The 12,312-nt window shown below is 38.0% G+C and overlaps 1 protein-coding gene across 5 annotated transcripts in view; it reads left to right on the top strand.

Annotated features, from left to right (window-relative positions):
• ATP8A1 (ATPase phospholipid transporting 8A1) overlaps positions 1–12,312 on the top strand; it is a 112,206-nt gene that overhangs the window by 74,480 nt on the left and 25,414 nt on the right. For all 5 annotated transcript variants that reach the window (XM_084516533.1, XM_084516534.1, XM_084516532.1 and 2 more), the window contains 4 exons: positions 1,163–1,237; positions 1,375–1,497; positions 3,924–4,002; positions 7,712–7,773. In XM_084516533.1, the coding sequence (XP_084372659.1) occupies positions 1,163–1,237; positions 1,375–1,497; positions 3,924–4,002; positions 7,712–7,773 (339 nt within the window). The remainder of the gene's footprint in view (positions 1–1,162; positions 1,238–1,374; positions 1,498–3,923; positions 4,003–7,711; positions 7,774–12,312) is intronic.

The following is a 12,312-nucleotide window of genomic DNA, read 5'->3' as shown; positions in this document are numbered from 1 at the left end:
GCTTGTTGCAACAAAAGTTACTTAGCATTAAGACTTCTAAAACTTAACTGTATTTTATATCTTTGTATTGTAGGCTCTAATGATTGTAATTTTGTACAATGCCATGTTCCAATAATTGGACATAAATATATATACTTTTTATTGGTTATACAAACAGCAGTTTTAACTGGATTATTATTCTCCTTTTTAGTGCTAATAGTTGCTAACTTCCATTCTTTTTCTATCTCAAAGTATTTACAAAAATGTTCAGACATTCCTCCGTGTGATAAGAGAATATGAGTTTGTTCATAGGATCTGGTTATCTGGATGCCAGCCTGTGTACATATTGATAAACAGTTAATTTGTAGTAATTCATACTTTCATAATGAAGTTGATTGAAATGTGCAGTGTAGCACAGTCTCTGCACAGTGACATGCTTCTTCTCCACTGTCATTGAACTAATATAAACGTGAAGTAAGAAGTATAAGAAGGCAGTCATGCTGTATGCTGGTGCTGAAAAACATGAGAAAGTGTGTCAGCATTCTTTTCAAATTAAATTTTTTATTCATTAACCAAAAAGTGATAAAACTTATAAAACAGAAGAGATTTCCAACTGCTTCTACAATATTCTGTAACTGAGTCAGTGCTTGTTACATTTTAGTTGATTTAGTGCTCTGGTAAAGCCTCATGATCTCATGAGTTGCTTCTGTGAAAAAGGAGTATTGGTAATAGTTTTCATTTCCAAACTACAGCTTGCTAAGAATTCTGTAAGTTAGGAGGTTTGTTAATGATTAGAAGATGAGTGCTTCTGTAGGTGTTTCCTCTCTTTTATTTCCTCTGTGTTTCTCAGAACTCATTAAGACTTATAATACAATACAAATGCAGTGAGCTAAATTACTGTTAACTGCTTAAAGTATAGAAAATTCCATCTGAAAATAGCTACCTCCCTGAAATGTTTTCATATTTAGAAATTTAGAATTGCTCACATACTGGACTAGATTGTCATCATTTGTTCTGAAAGCAAGTCATTTTTGTACTACTTTTTTCATATAGGTTTAAACCAAAACATTCTCAGCTGTGTTGTAAATGTGTTCTAGAAATACCCCTTTTTGTGAAGCTCAAGAAAAATCTTCTTATCAGACCTTGTAAGACATTTGAGTAATACAATTCTCCTCTTTTTCAGATCTGGTTTGCTTTTGTCAATGGCTTTTCTGGACAAATTCTTTTTGAAAGATGGTGTATAGGTCTTTACAATGTGGTAAGATAATTTTTGTGTTTTCATTTTGGACCATAATTATGAAAGTTTCTTGAGTAAGCAACTACCAAGCAATCCTTAAGCAAGTCCTCACCTCTCAAGTTTTATATGTTTGTTTGTTTTTTTAATCTATGTTCTAGATGTTTACAGCAATGCCACCACTAACTCTTGGAATATTTGAGAGATCCTGCCGGAAAGAAAACATGCTGAAATATCCCGAGTTATATAAAACTTCCCAAAATGCACTGGACTTTAATACCAAGGTAGATTAAAAAAATCAAATGTAATTAAAGCAGAAGTTAATGGCAATTCAGTATAATTATCTGTTTTATTTCTCACAGTTTAAAAATTGAGAGGATTTTTATTGCTACTGTTTCCAGATGTATACTTGTCTATAAATAATACAAATTGTATTTATCCAATTTTAGAAAGAGACAGCAAGCATTTTTTTCAGCTCTGATTTTTTTTTCCTCTACTGGCAATAAAGCTGTCTTCTACAGGCAGAAGTGATTAGACCTCTCTGTCATTGGTGTGTATGTATTTGTACTGTTATATGGAAATGGATTGCTGAAGCCTGTGGAGAAGTGTTGCAGAGGACAATAAAAACTGTCTTTAGATTTGTAGAGGGAGGGACTCCGTACTATTCTTTGTCAATTTGGAGTTGTGATTTTACGGTTTAATTTTGAGATTTGGAAAAAAAACTTGGGGCAGTTAAAATGCATCACCATGGATCAAAAGAAATCAGGCCACTTTTGGTGGAAAATGGTCAACATTCATCTTGGATGTGAAATTGGACAAGAATGTAGGGGTTATATATAAAATATGCATAGTTTCTCTAGACTTTTCCATAAATAATCTGTATTAAAAGAATTAAACTTTTTCCGGAATCTGCAATTTCATGAATACTGTGATGTTTGTATGAGCTCATTCTAATTTGATTTAATTTGATTTTTCTACATATAATTAGGACATCCGAAGTAATGTCATTATATAATGTACCTGGGAGACATTTTTAGTTTTTCACTGAATTAGCTATGCCTATAAGCGATGATTTGTAGTAGATGTGGAGAGCTGATGCAGCGTTCTGAGATTCATGTCTGTGCCAAACGTATTATGAAATTGGAGAGAATTATTTATCTAAACTATCCCCACTCACAGAAGCATGTTAGATTCTTCTTCTTCCTCGCTTCCTCTTTCCTTTCTCCCACAAAACCAAACCTGAAAATTGTAAGGAAACCAGGGAATAGTTTCTGTCACTTCACAGTGACTTAAGACTTTTACAAATATAAGACTTTTCACGGTCCATTGCTAAAGCCACTTCTGTGTTGTGATAGTTTAAATACAATAATGTATGTCATGAGATACAGTTGTTGGATTTTCTGTTTTTAAATTATAACTCTAATACAATTTTTATTATTGCACAGATGTATTGTTGGCTTCATTGGAAATTCTGAGGCTGTTCCCATACAATGCTCATTAGGAGTAAATGTCTACAAAATTCCCAGCTATATAAGTTGAATAGTTGGTGTTAAAGATTTGGAAACATGACTGCCTTGAATGTTGATGCAGATGTTTGTTATGGTAAAAGGGATCAAAGGTTATGAGGTCATGACAGAGGTTAAAGGATTAGCATGTGACAATAAGAGTTGGTCAGGAAAATGGAAAAGTAGAACTAATTTTTCTTGCATCCACCTGTGCTTTCTGTCAAATAAAAACTTCTGGTAATGACATAGCAAGAGGGAGAGACAAAGGTTAATGAGTAGCACAAGTTCAAATGTGCAAAATGTTGGAGTGTAAATTGGATCATTCAGCCTAGTGTAGTTGTATAGTCTAACAAAGGGCTGAGATGTTGTGGAAAATGTTGTGAGGCAGGCAACGTAATTTCAATTGTTTGAACACCTTAATTCATAATACACATTAGTTAGTTACAACAAAGTCTATGACTGTCAAATGCATTGCTAATGAAAAAATGATTGCTATCCTGAAGGACACAGGTTACATATTTTTGATTGAGTCTTTTTATATCTTTGTACGATATATATTGTAGAAAGCATCAGTAGATTGTTTCTGCTTAAACTTAATACAGTTCTTTTTGAAAGATCTTTTTATAAAACATAAAATATGCTTGAAAGTGAAATTCAAATTATTTGGCAGACACATTAAAGGGAATTCAATATGATGAAGCTATGCACTTCAAGAATGGAGCTTGTAAGGAGAAATCCTAGGAAGATATAATTATTTGTCCTTTTCTGATTTCTTTGCATGTGGAAATATGTAGACAGGTAGACACAGAACTTGGGGTTATTGTTCTGTTATTTCTTATTACACAAGATGTAAATTATAAAAACTGAAGTAATTTTAGTTCCCTAATTAGAATGCAGCAATAGTTCCAGTTGTCTGGTTTAGCTTATTTTTTCTGATGGTATTCCCATATGCATACATTTTAATTTCCCTTCTGATTTGAAATTAAAAGGAGGAGATAATACACACTTTTTTTCAAAACATAAAAAATAAACAAATGACCCATGAAGAGCTAAGAGGCAGAAAGTGCCTGTCAGTTATATTACTTCACAGTGGTGGCCTGACAGAAACACATTTTGTGAATCTAACACACAGATAAAAAGAAAGGTCAGGGTTCACAGAGCTAGTTTATTGCAAATGGTTCTCATGGATTTCTCTTTTCCCTTAGGTTTTCTGGGTTCATTGTTTAAATGGCCTCTTCCACTCATTCATTCTATTTTGGTTTCCACTAAAAGCCCTCCAGCATGGTAAGTGTTATGAAAAAATAAAAATATAAATCTTCAAAGGTACTACATTTCTAAATACCTTTTTTCTTAGTAATGCTTTATTAATACTAACAGTTTTGTATGGTCAAGTGTAAAGATACCATTTCTAGAACTCAAGCAGATGCGGTCTATTTAAAATGTTTTACTTAAAATAAGTTTAAAAGTAGGAGTAATGTTACGTACATGTAATCATGTACATAAAACTATATGAATATGTTTGAAGTAAATTGAAACAATATGGAGAAAATTGTTTTAATTATGTTATTGTTATGTTATTTAATTATGTAAGAGGTTGGACTCTTCCAACCTAGACAATTCTGAGATTCTGTGATTTTTATGTCATAATCAGTGTTAAGTACTTAAAAAATCATAAAATACTACAGTCCTTTGCATTGTCTCTTTTTCTAAGCCTTTATTGCCTATATAAACCATCTCTCCTGTTACTTCAGGGGCATAACAACCCATTAGTTAACATCTGTATCAGTAGGATTGTGACAGGTGCAAGGGGGACGTCTTTGATGTCTCGGTGCTGTCACTCAGCTGCCATACATGCACCTGAAATGCAGAAGGAAATGGGACAGTTGGGAGATATACCATATTTGTTAGAGCTGACTGAAAGCACTCTTTCCAGTTTCTGGGAATACTTGTCTGTATGGGAGCTCCAATAGGGGTGGGCTGGTTTTGCTTCCACACTGTAGAAAAATTCCAATTTAAATAATAACAATAGTGTGTATGCAGCAACCTTTCTGTACATCTAGTAGTTGTCTCAGTTTCCCTGATAACCACCAGGCAGTCTGCTCTGGTACAGGTGACAGAAATGTTTTCATGGACATCTTGGAACTGTAGGAATGGTATTAGGAACTGTAGGGACTGTATGTGGTTGACCTTAAAGAGTGAGACAGTCACAGCTGCTTATGCCCAAAAATGTTAAAGGAAAAACTTCTTTCAGTATTCTATAATGACTTCTGATAGGTACCAGAAAGTAGGTAGCAGCCTGTTTTCTCTACAAAGGCATTTGGATGCATGTTCAGTGGCAGCGGATTGCCATGAAGAGGGTCATAGACAGCCCAGGAAAAAGAAGGTCCCAAAATGTTAATTCATACGCTAAAACCACAGCCTCAAATCCAAACTACAATCCAAATTCAAAGCTGTAGCCAACCCACATTAGAGATTGATGCATTACATAATGCAGAAATGTTTCAGTGTATGCAGTGATGCAGAATGGAGTTGATATGTGAACAGCAAAGCTGAGATATTTGGATAAGGCTGTGGGGTTCCTGAGAGAGCATTCCCATGCAGGCCCCTCAGGCTTGCAGCCCATGACCTGCTGACAGTCAACAACTGGCCCTCCTAAAGTCTGAAAAAAATGCCTTGCCTTCCTCTTCCCTTCCTAGGGAAGGGCTGGGTGAGCAAGAGGAGCAGAAATGAGACCTTGGATTGTGTACATGGTGTGTGCTGTAAGTGTACAACCTGGAACCAACTGGTGCATGAGTTCTGCATGGCAGAGAGAGGAATGCAGGGTAGAAGCTGCTGATAGTCATCAAAAACAGAACTGTGTATATAAAGAAGAAAGAAAGAATACTGTTAGTTCTCAAAGGAAGAGTTTGCAAGCACCAGAGATTCACCAGAGAAAGGGATTACTGCCAACAGTTATTAGCTTCTACCTTTTTTTAGTGAAGAGGCAGTGCAGGACAATTCTGAGAGAAAAGGAAGGAGTAATGGAGGAAGAATGGGAAATAGCACAGCTTTGTGTGTTAAGAGTGCATGAGTGCTGAGCTCTAGCAGTCCCACCTATGGAAACAGACTTAGCTGCCTGCCTATTTCTCTGCTTTATTTCATTCTGCTCTTTACTGCTAGGTATATATTGCTAAGCAACAGAGGATAAATTTGAGCAGATATTGTTAGAACATTGAAAATCTAGAAGATCATGAAAATCCTCCAGAGCTCACAGCCTTTTCCTTCGAGTGTTTTCTTCTGTTTACTCTTTAGAGACAAGAAGGATAGGGACAAGTGAGACTAAGTGGAAAATTTGTAAGAATTGTTTGTCATGATTTGTTCCATTGGACCTAGGCATTGGACACTACACAAAACTAGAGTCTTTGCACTCCATGTAGTGTCAGCTGGATATAAAAAGCAACAAAGACATAAGTCTTCACAGAAAATTCTGATGCAATTTTGTCAACATAGCAGTAAATGGTAGAAGCAAAATTTATACATACAAGTACCCCCTCTAACTGCTGTAATATTAGCCATGTTCTCAGTCTTGTTTTCAGGCTTCCAGAACTCTTTTTGTTCCTTGTGGTGTGCAGGTCTATACAAAGAGAGGTGTTAAATAGGTAAAATGCCAGGAAGGCAATGAGTACCACCAGAGTTGAGTTTATTTTAATTTATTCTTCAATAAATTGGAGAACTTTCTTTTGTGGTAAACTAGCATCACAGAAATGCTATTAGAAAGGAGCTTTCTTCATCCATAACTAAAGTAAATTTCATTTCAAGCATCTGCTAAGATGGTATCAAGGCTGACATAATACACAACACAAATACGAAAACACACTTAATTAGCAACCTTTAATACACCATATGCTAGGTTAGGATGGTGGGGAAAAATAAATGTTTTCAGCTATAGATCACTTTTATCAGCTTGGCGCCTTCCTCTGGCCTATCCAATCCAGTGATTTAAAAAACAAGCAAACAAACGAACAAACAAAAATAGGAAAAAAAAAAAAAAAAACATTTTATTCCTCTTTTGCACGAAGCAGATGTATTAAAAACATCCCTCCTTTTTCTCTCTCAGCATTATCACAACATTTGTTCCTTCCTGCATAAAGAGTATTTGTTATATTTTTATATGATGGAAGTAAAAAAGCAATATGATTTAAAAAAAAGGCAATAGCCATTAATAATAAAGTAAAAAGCAATAGTGATTAGGACCTCTACAGCAGAGAAAATGTTCTGGTTTGCTTGCAGTATAGGAGCAATCTTGAGTGCTAAAAGCATTTCTGAACTGAACACACAAGTTTAGCAAGACCAATACTTTTAAATGAGAAAGTGGAATTCCCAGTAGATAGTTTAGTAATATAGTGTCCCATATCTATTAGGAACTGTCACTGAACTGAGATCAGAACAGCTCATGCTCTTATCAGTCATCATAAGTTCTGTTTGAAGCTTAAAGGTAGATTTTGAAAATGTTCCAAACAACAAGCACCTCAAAAATTAAAACCAAATATATATTTTGTTTTAGTCTTAATTTCAGAAATCCTGATTTGCAGAAAGAGCAAAGATAAGTTTCTATACCAAAATATCCAGAACCAGTGAAAATCCAATTCTTTAAATTTTCTGTTTACTCATATGGTACAAAGTACGCTGTTGCATTTCATACCTTTCTGAAGGTAAAATACTGTATCTCTAAACTTAAAATTCACTCAAATTATTACTGGGTATGATATCACTCATACTGGTATATTATGTTATGAAAAGCTCCCATTTCTAGGGTAATTCCAGAAATCACCGAAAGTTTTAAAGTACTAAAAATTGTAAAACTTGTATATCTCCTTCTGTTTACTACAGTTCAAAGTGACATCCTCTGCTATTACCTCGTGGAAGCTGCTGCTGCCTCTTTTGTATCAAAAATAAGAGTTCATATATATTTAATGCTGTTGTGGATACCTAAGTGTCTGTTTCATTTTCCCAGGTACTGTATTTGGCAATGGGAAAACTTCAGATTATCTGCTTTTGGGAAACACTGTTTATACTGTAAGTATTGCTACAGTTATACAATGCTCTATCAGCTGACTACCTTTATTGGCTCCATCTTTAACTCTTACTGAGATGTTTTGTTGTGTTTGTGATGTTTTGTTTTGTTTTTGTAATCCTCTCTATGGAAGACTTGAATCACTGTAGTACCTTAAGAATAAGAAATAATACTTGGGTGACTTTTTGAAAAACCTTGAAGTGTCTTTTGCATTCTAATTCCGGATTCCAAAACAGAGTAGCTTAATAAAATAAAGATGCAGAGCATGCGTCTGTCTGTTACTGGAAACTGTCTATTTTTGAAATAGCAGGAACTGTAATTCCCCAATTAATACGTTGCTTAATTTAAGGTAAGTTTCCTCATTGGAGAAATCCTGGGTTACTGGATGTGGAGCTGGTTTGCGGACTTAAGAAGATGCAGTTCTGTATTTCCTCTGTTGTTAATAATAGGAACTTGAAAGAAAGGTATAGCTGCATGGAAATAAACTAGGGCATAGGATCTTTCTTTCAAGGCAACCAAAGTACCAAAGTTAATTACACTTGACTCACACCTAACAGCAATCCTCTTTTACACTTGTACTTATTAGTCATTATTGCTTTTTCTTTTAATCTTTATATATCATTGAATAAATTGGTGAAGCTAAATACCTGTTTCTCAGTTATTAGATATCAGTCTTAACCAACAGGTGAGGGTTTTCCATAAACTCTCTGAGAAGCAGAATTAAACTTGTGCTCACTCTCCTCTGTTCTTCAAAGTTGAACGTAATTAATTTTTCACAGAATTGCAGACTGGTTATGATTGGCAGGGATGTCTGGAGGGTATCTGGTCCAACCCATCTGCTCAAGCAGGGACACCCACAACAGGGTGCCCAGGACCATGTCCAGGTGGCTTTTGAACATCTCCAAGAAGGAAACTCCACAGCCTCTCTGGGAAGCCTGTGCCAGGGCTCTTCACCCTCCCAGTAAAGAAGTGCTTCCTGATGTTTAGACAGAACATCCTGTGCTCCAGTTTGTGCCCATTGCCTCTTATCCTGTCACTGGGCACCACTGAAAATGACCTGGCTTCATCTTCTTTGCACTCTCCCTTCAGGGTTTTATACACATTGATAAGGTCCCCCCACTCTTCTGAACCTCTGTTTCTCCAGCCTGAACAGCCCCAGCTCTCTCAGCCTCTTCTCCTAGGAGAGGCGCTCCAGTCCTTTGGACATCTTGGTGGCCCTCCATGGACTTTTTTTCCATATGTCCAGGTCTCTCTTACACTGAGTGGGCCAGAACTGAACATAGTACTCCAGGTGCAGCCTCATCAATGCTGAGTAGAGAAGGATCACCTCTCTTGAACCGTTGTCAATACTTTGTGTAATACATCCAAGAGTACCATCATCCTTCTTAGCAAGGGCACATGCAATCCTGTTCCTTTTACTTCCATGTGAGAACATAAAGAAAATAACCAGAGCCCAATCTGTGTATTTCCTACTGGTGTGGCAGTTAAAATGTTTCTTCTGCCAGGCTGTACAAGGACTTTAAACTGTTTCAGGCCACACTGAAGAATTCTTTGTTAACACATTCTGCTAGAAGTTCACCCACTCTGTATTTTTCCTGTCCCAAAAGGCAAGCACAGCACATTTTGTCAGCAGTAGTCATGTTTGATCATGTAGTCTATCATATGATGAACTGATCTCCATAAGGGATGGATTGAATATCCCATGTGTTTCCTGTGCAAGTCTTATTTTATTAAGATGTAAGGTCACAGTCATTGTCATAGCTCAGTCCAGACAGTTGTAGCTCAACTGATGTAAATCACCTATTTGTATTATGATCTTGTAACACCAGAGAGTTTACAAGTCAGTCATTTATGTATTTGTCTGCCACTGCTTTCTGCAATATTGGGAAATACTTCAAAAGAGTATCTACCAGAACAACCTATTATTCAAAGTGAAATGTTTTTTTCTTGGGGAGAGAGATTCTCTGCACCAGGTTTGGACCCTATGGATGTTTCATTGTTTACTTTACCTACAAGCTGCAACCTGGCTCAGTTCAGCCAGTTTATTTTGTGAGTTTTACGTATGTATATATGACTTGCATAATTACACCTATCCTAGGACCTGAGCCAAGTTTTCTGACAGCCGGCATCCACTTTCACCCTTAAAGCATCCTTTATAGTGGCCGTCATATGTAGTGGATTAACACTGTACACTTGTTGTTAAACCCAATTACTCAACATAGCGCTGCAACCACAGTTGAAGTTATGTCCTGAAATGATCTCAGAAATTTATCCTAACTAGTAATTCTGCTGTTTTTCCTTCTGAAAGCAAGGCTTGGCACCAGGAGAAAACAAGTTCCATATGCTGTACGGAGAGTTTAGTGGATTACACTAGATGCTATGGAACTGAACGTTCAAAAAGTGCTGTTATTTGGACTGTTGCCCATCAACTAATGGCTGAGTCTTGAAATCTTAGGGTAGTGGAGAACATCTGAGTGTCATCTGTGATGTCGGGTGACTCATAAACAGTAAAGCTTTCTTTTTCAGATTTACAGTAACATTTCCACTGCCTTGGAAATCAGTTAACTTCCAATAGTTTCAATATAGTAACATGGAGCTGCACAGTACTCTTTGTCAAGCTGTATCCATAAATGCTGAATCAGAGATCACAACTGGCAGTGCAATTCTTCTGTCACTTTCTATAACTGGTTTTCAACATAGATGTCCTGGTTTCAGTTAGAACAGAATTAATTTTCTTCCTAGTAGCTGGTGGAATGCTGTGTTTTGGCTTAGGATGAGAAGAGTGCTGATAACACCCCGATGTTTTAATTGTTGCAGAGCAGTGCTTATACCAAGCCAAGGACATCTCAGCCTTTCGCTCTGTCCTGCCAACAGGCAGGCTGGGGGTGCAGTAAGAGCTGTGAGGGGACAGACCCAGGACAGGTGACCCATCACTTGTTTGTACATATTGTTATTAGTAGTACTATTATCATCATTGTATTATTATTATTATTATTATTATTATTTTCCTGTCTTATTAAACTGTCTTTATCTCAACTCACGGGCTTCACTTTCCATTTCTCTCCCCCGTCCCAGAGAGGGAGGGGGGAGGGTGAGCGAACGGCTGCGTGGTGTTTAGCTGCCGGCCGGGTTAAACCATGACAGTCTTTTTGGCGCCCAACGTGGGGCTCGAAAGGTTGAGATAACGGCAGATCTGACCAGAGTGTGTTAAACTAAAATTGGTGTAAGTATTAGACCTGCTTAATAGTCACTTGTCATAATGCTGATTGCTTTAATCTCAACTCTGCGGCGCCTGTTTTCCAAATTGAGTATTATAGTACATTATTTTCCGTATTTGCTCTCTGTCATGTTGTTTATCCTCTCCGGGCCCTGGTTTCAGATCATTATGGTACTGTGTGTTGTAGCAATGGCTTATGAGACGATGAGATATCTGGTCATGACTCTAACTTGGTATTTGTACTCAGTAACATCGTCGACTCTGTATTTTGGAAACTGTATCTTGGAAACTATTAGCAATTATACCTATTGTTTTTTTCCATTAGGGAGTCAGTCTGTGGAGGGGAAAAGGGAAGATATTTTTTCTTACTTGATTACTCTCCCTTTCTCCTTCACCACCCCTGTATCCTCCTGGATCACTATGCCTTCTTCCTTCACCACCCTCTTACCCTCTGAGCTTGCTACAATAGCTCTCCAAGATATTGAATATCCTTGGGATACTCAGACCAGCATAGTCTTGTTGTTCTGCCTCCTGAATGCACTTCAGGTTCTGCTTAAAGTTAAACAACTACTTAGGAAGCTCATCCGGAGATCTGCCCGGAGGCAGTATAGTTGTGGGTGGCAGGGAGTATGGGAGGATATGGGCAGGCATCTAGAGCAGTTGGCACCCCCAGTGTTTTGGAAATTCACCCCTGAACAACTGCAAAATCCTCAAAAACTGGCAGAATGCTTGAGAAAAAGGTGTCATGATTCTGGCAGTTCCAAAGTAACACAAATCATTGCAACATGCTGGGGCCTGGCTCATGCCTATCGAGCTGCCATTGATACTGCTATCAACTTAGTGACAGACCCTGCGGCCACTCCAAGCCCTGTGACAGATCCAACGGCCACTGTGACCCCTACGGTGGACTCTGCAGCCGCTCCAGTCCCAGCTCCTGCAGCTGCTCCAGTCCCAGCTCCTGCAGCCGCTCCAGTTCCAGCTCCTGCAGCCGCTCCAGTCCCAGCTCCTGCAACTGCTCCAACTTCAGTTCCTGCAGCCACTCCAGCTCCGGTTCCTGCAGCTGCTCCAGCTCCTGCAGCCACTCCAGCTCCTGTAGCTGGGTCAGAGAAACGAGCTGTAGCAGTGCAAGTTGACCCTGCAGAGGGTATTCCAACCCCTGTGGCAGACCCTGTAACGGGGTCAGAGAAACGAGCTGTAGCAGTGCAAGTTGACCCTGCAGAGGGTATTCCAACCTCTGTGGCAGACCCTGTAACAAGGTCAGAGAAACGAGCAGTAGCAGTGCAAGCTGCCCCTGTAGAGAAGGTGAAAAAATGGTATAGAGATT

The sequence above is a fragment of the Aythya ferina genome (assembly GCF_964211825.1).
Source record: "Aythya ferina genome assembly, chromosome: 4".
Lineage (NCBI taxonomy): Eukaryota > Metazoa > Chordata > Aves > Anseriformes > Anatidae > Aythya > Aythya ferina.
Note: the sequence above shows the minus strand (reverse complement) of the source record. Positions and strands in the feature narration are given on the sequence as shown.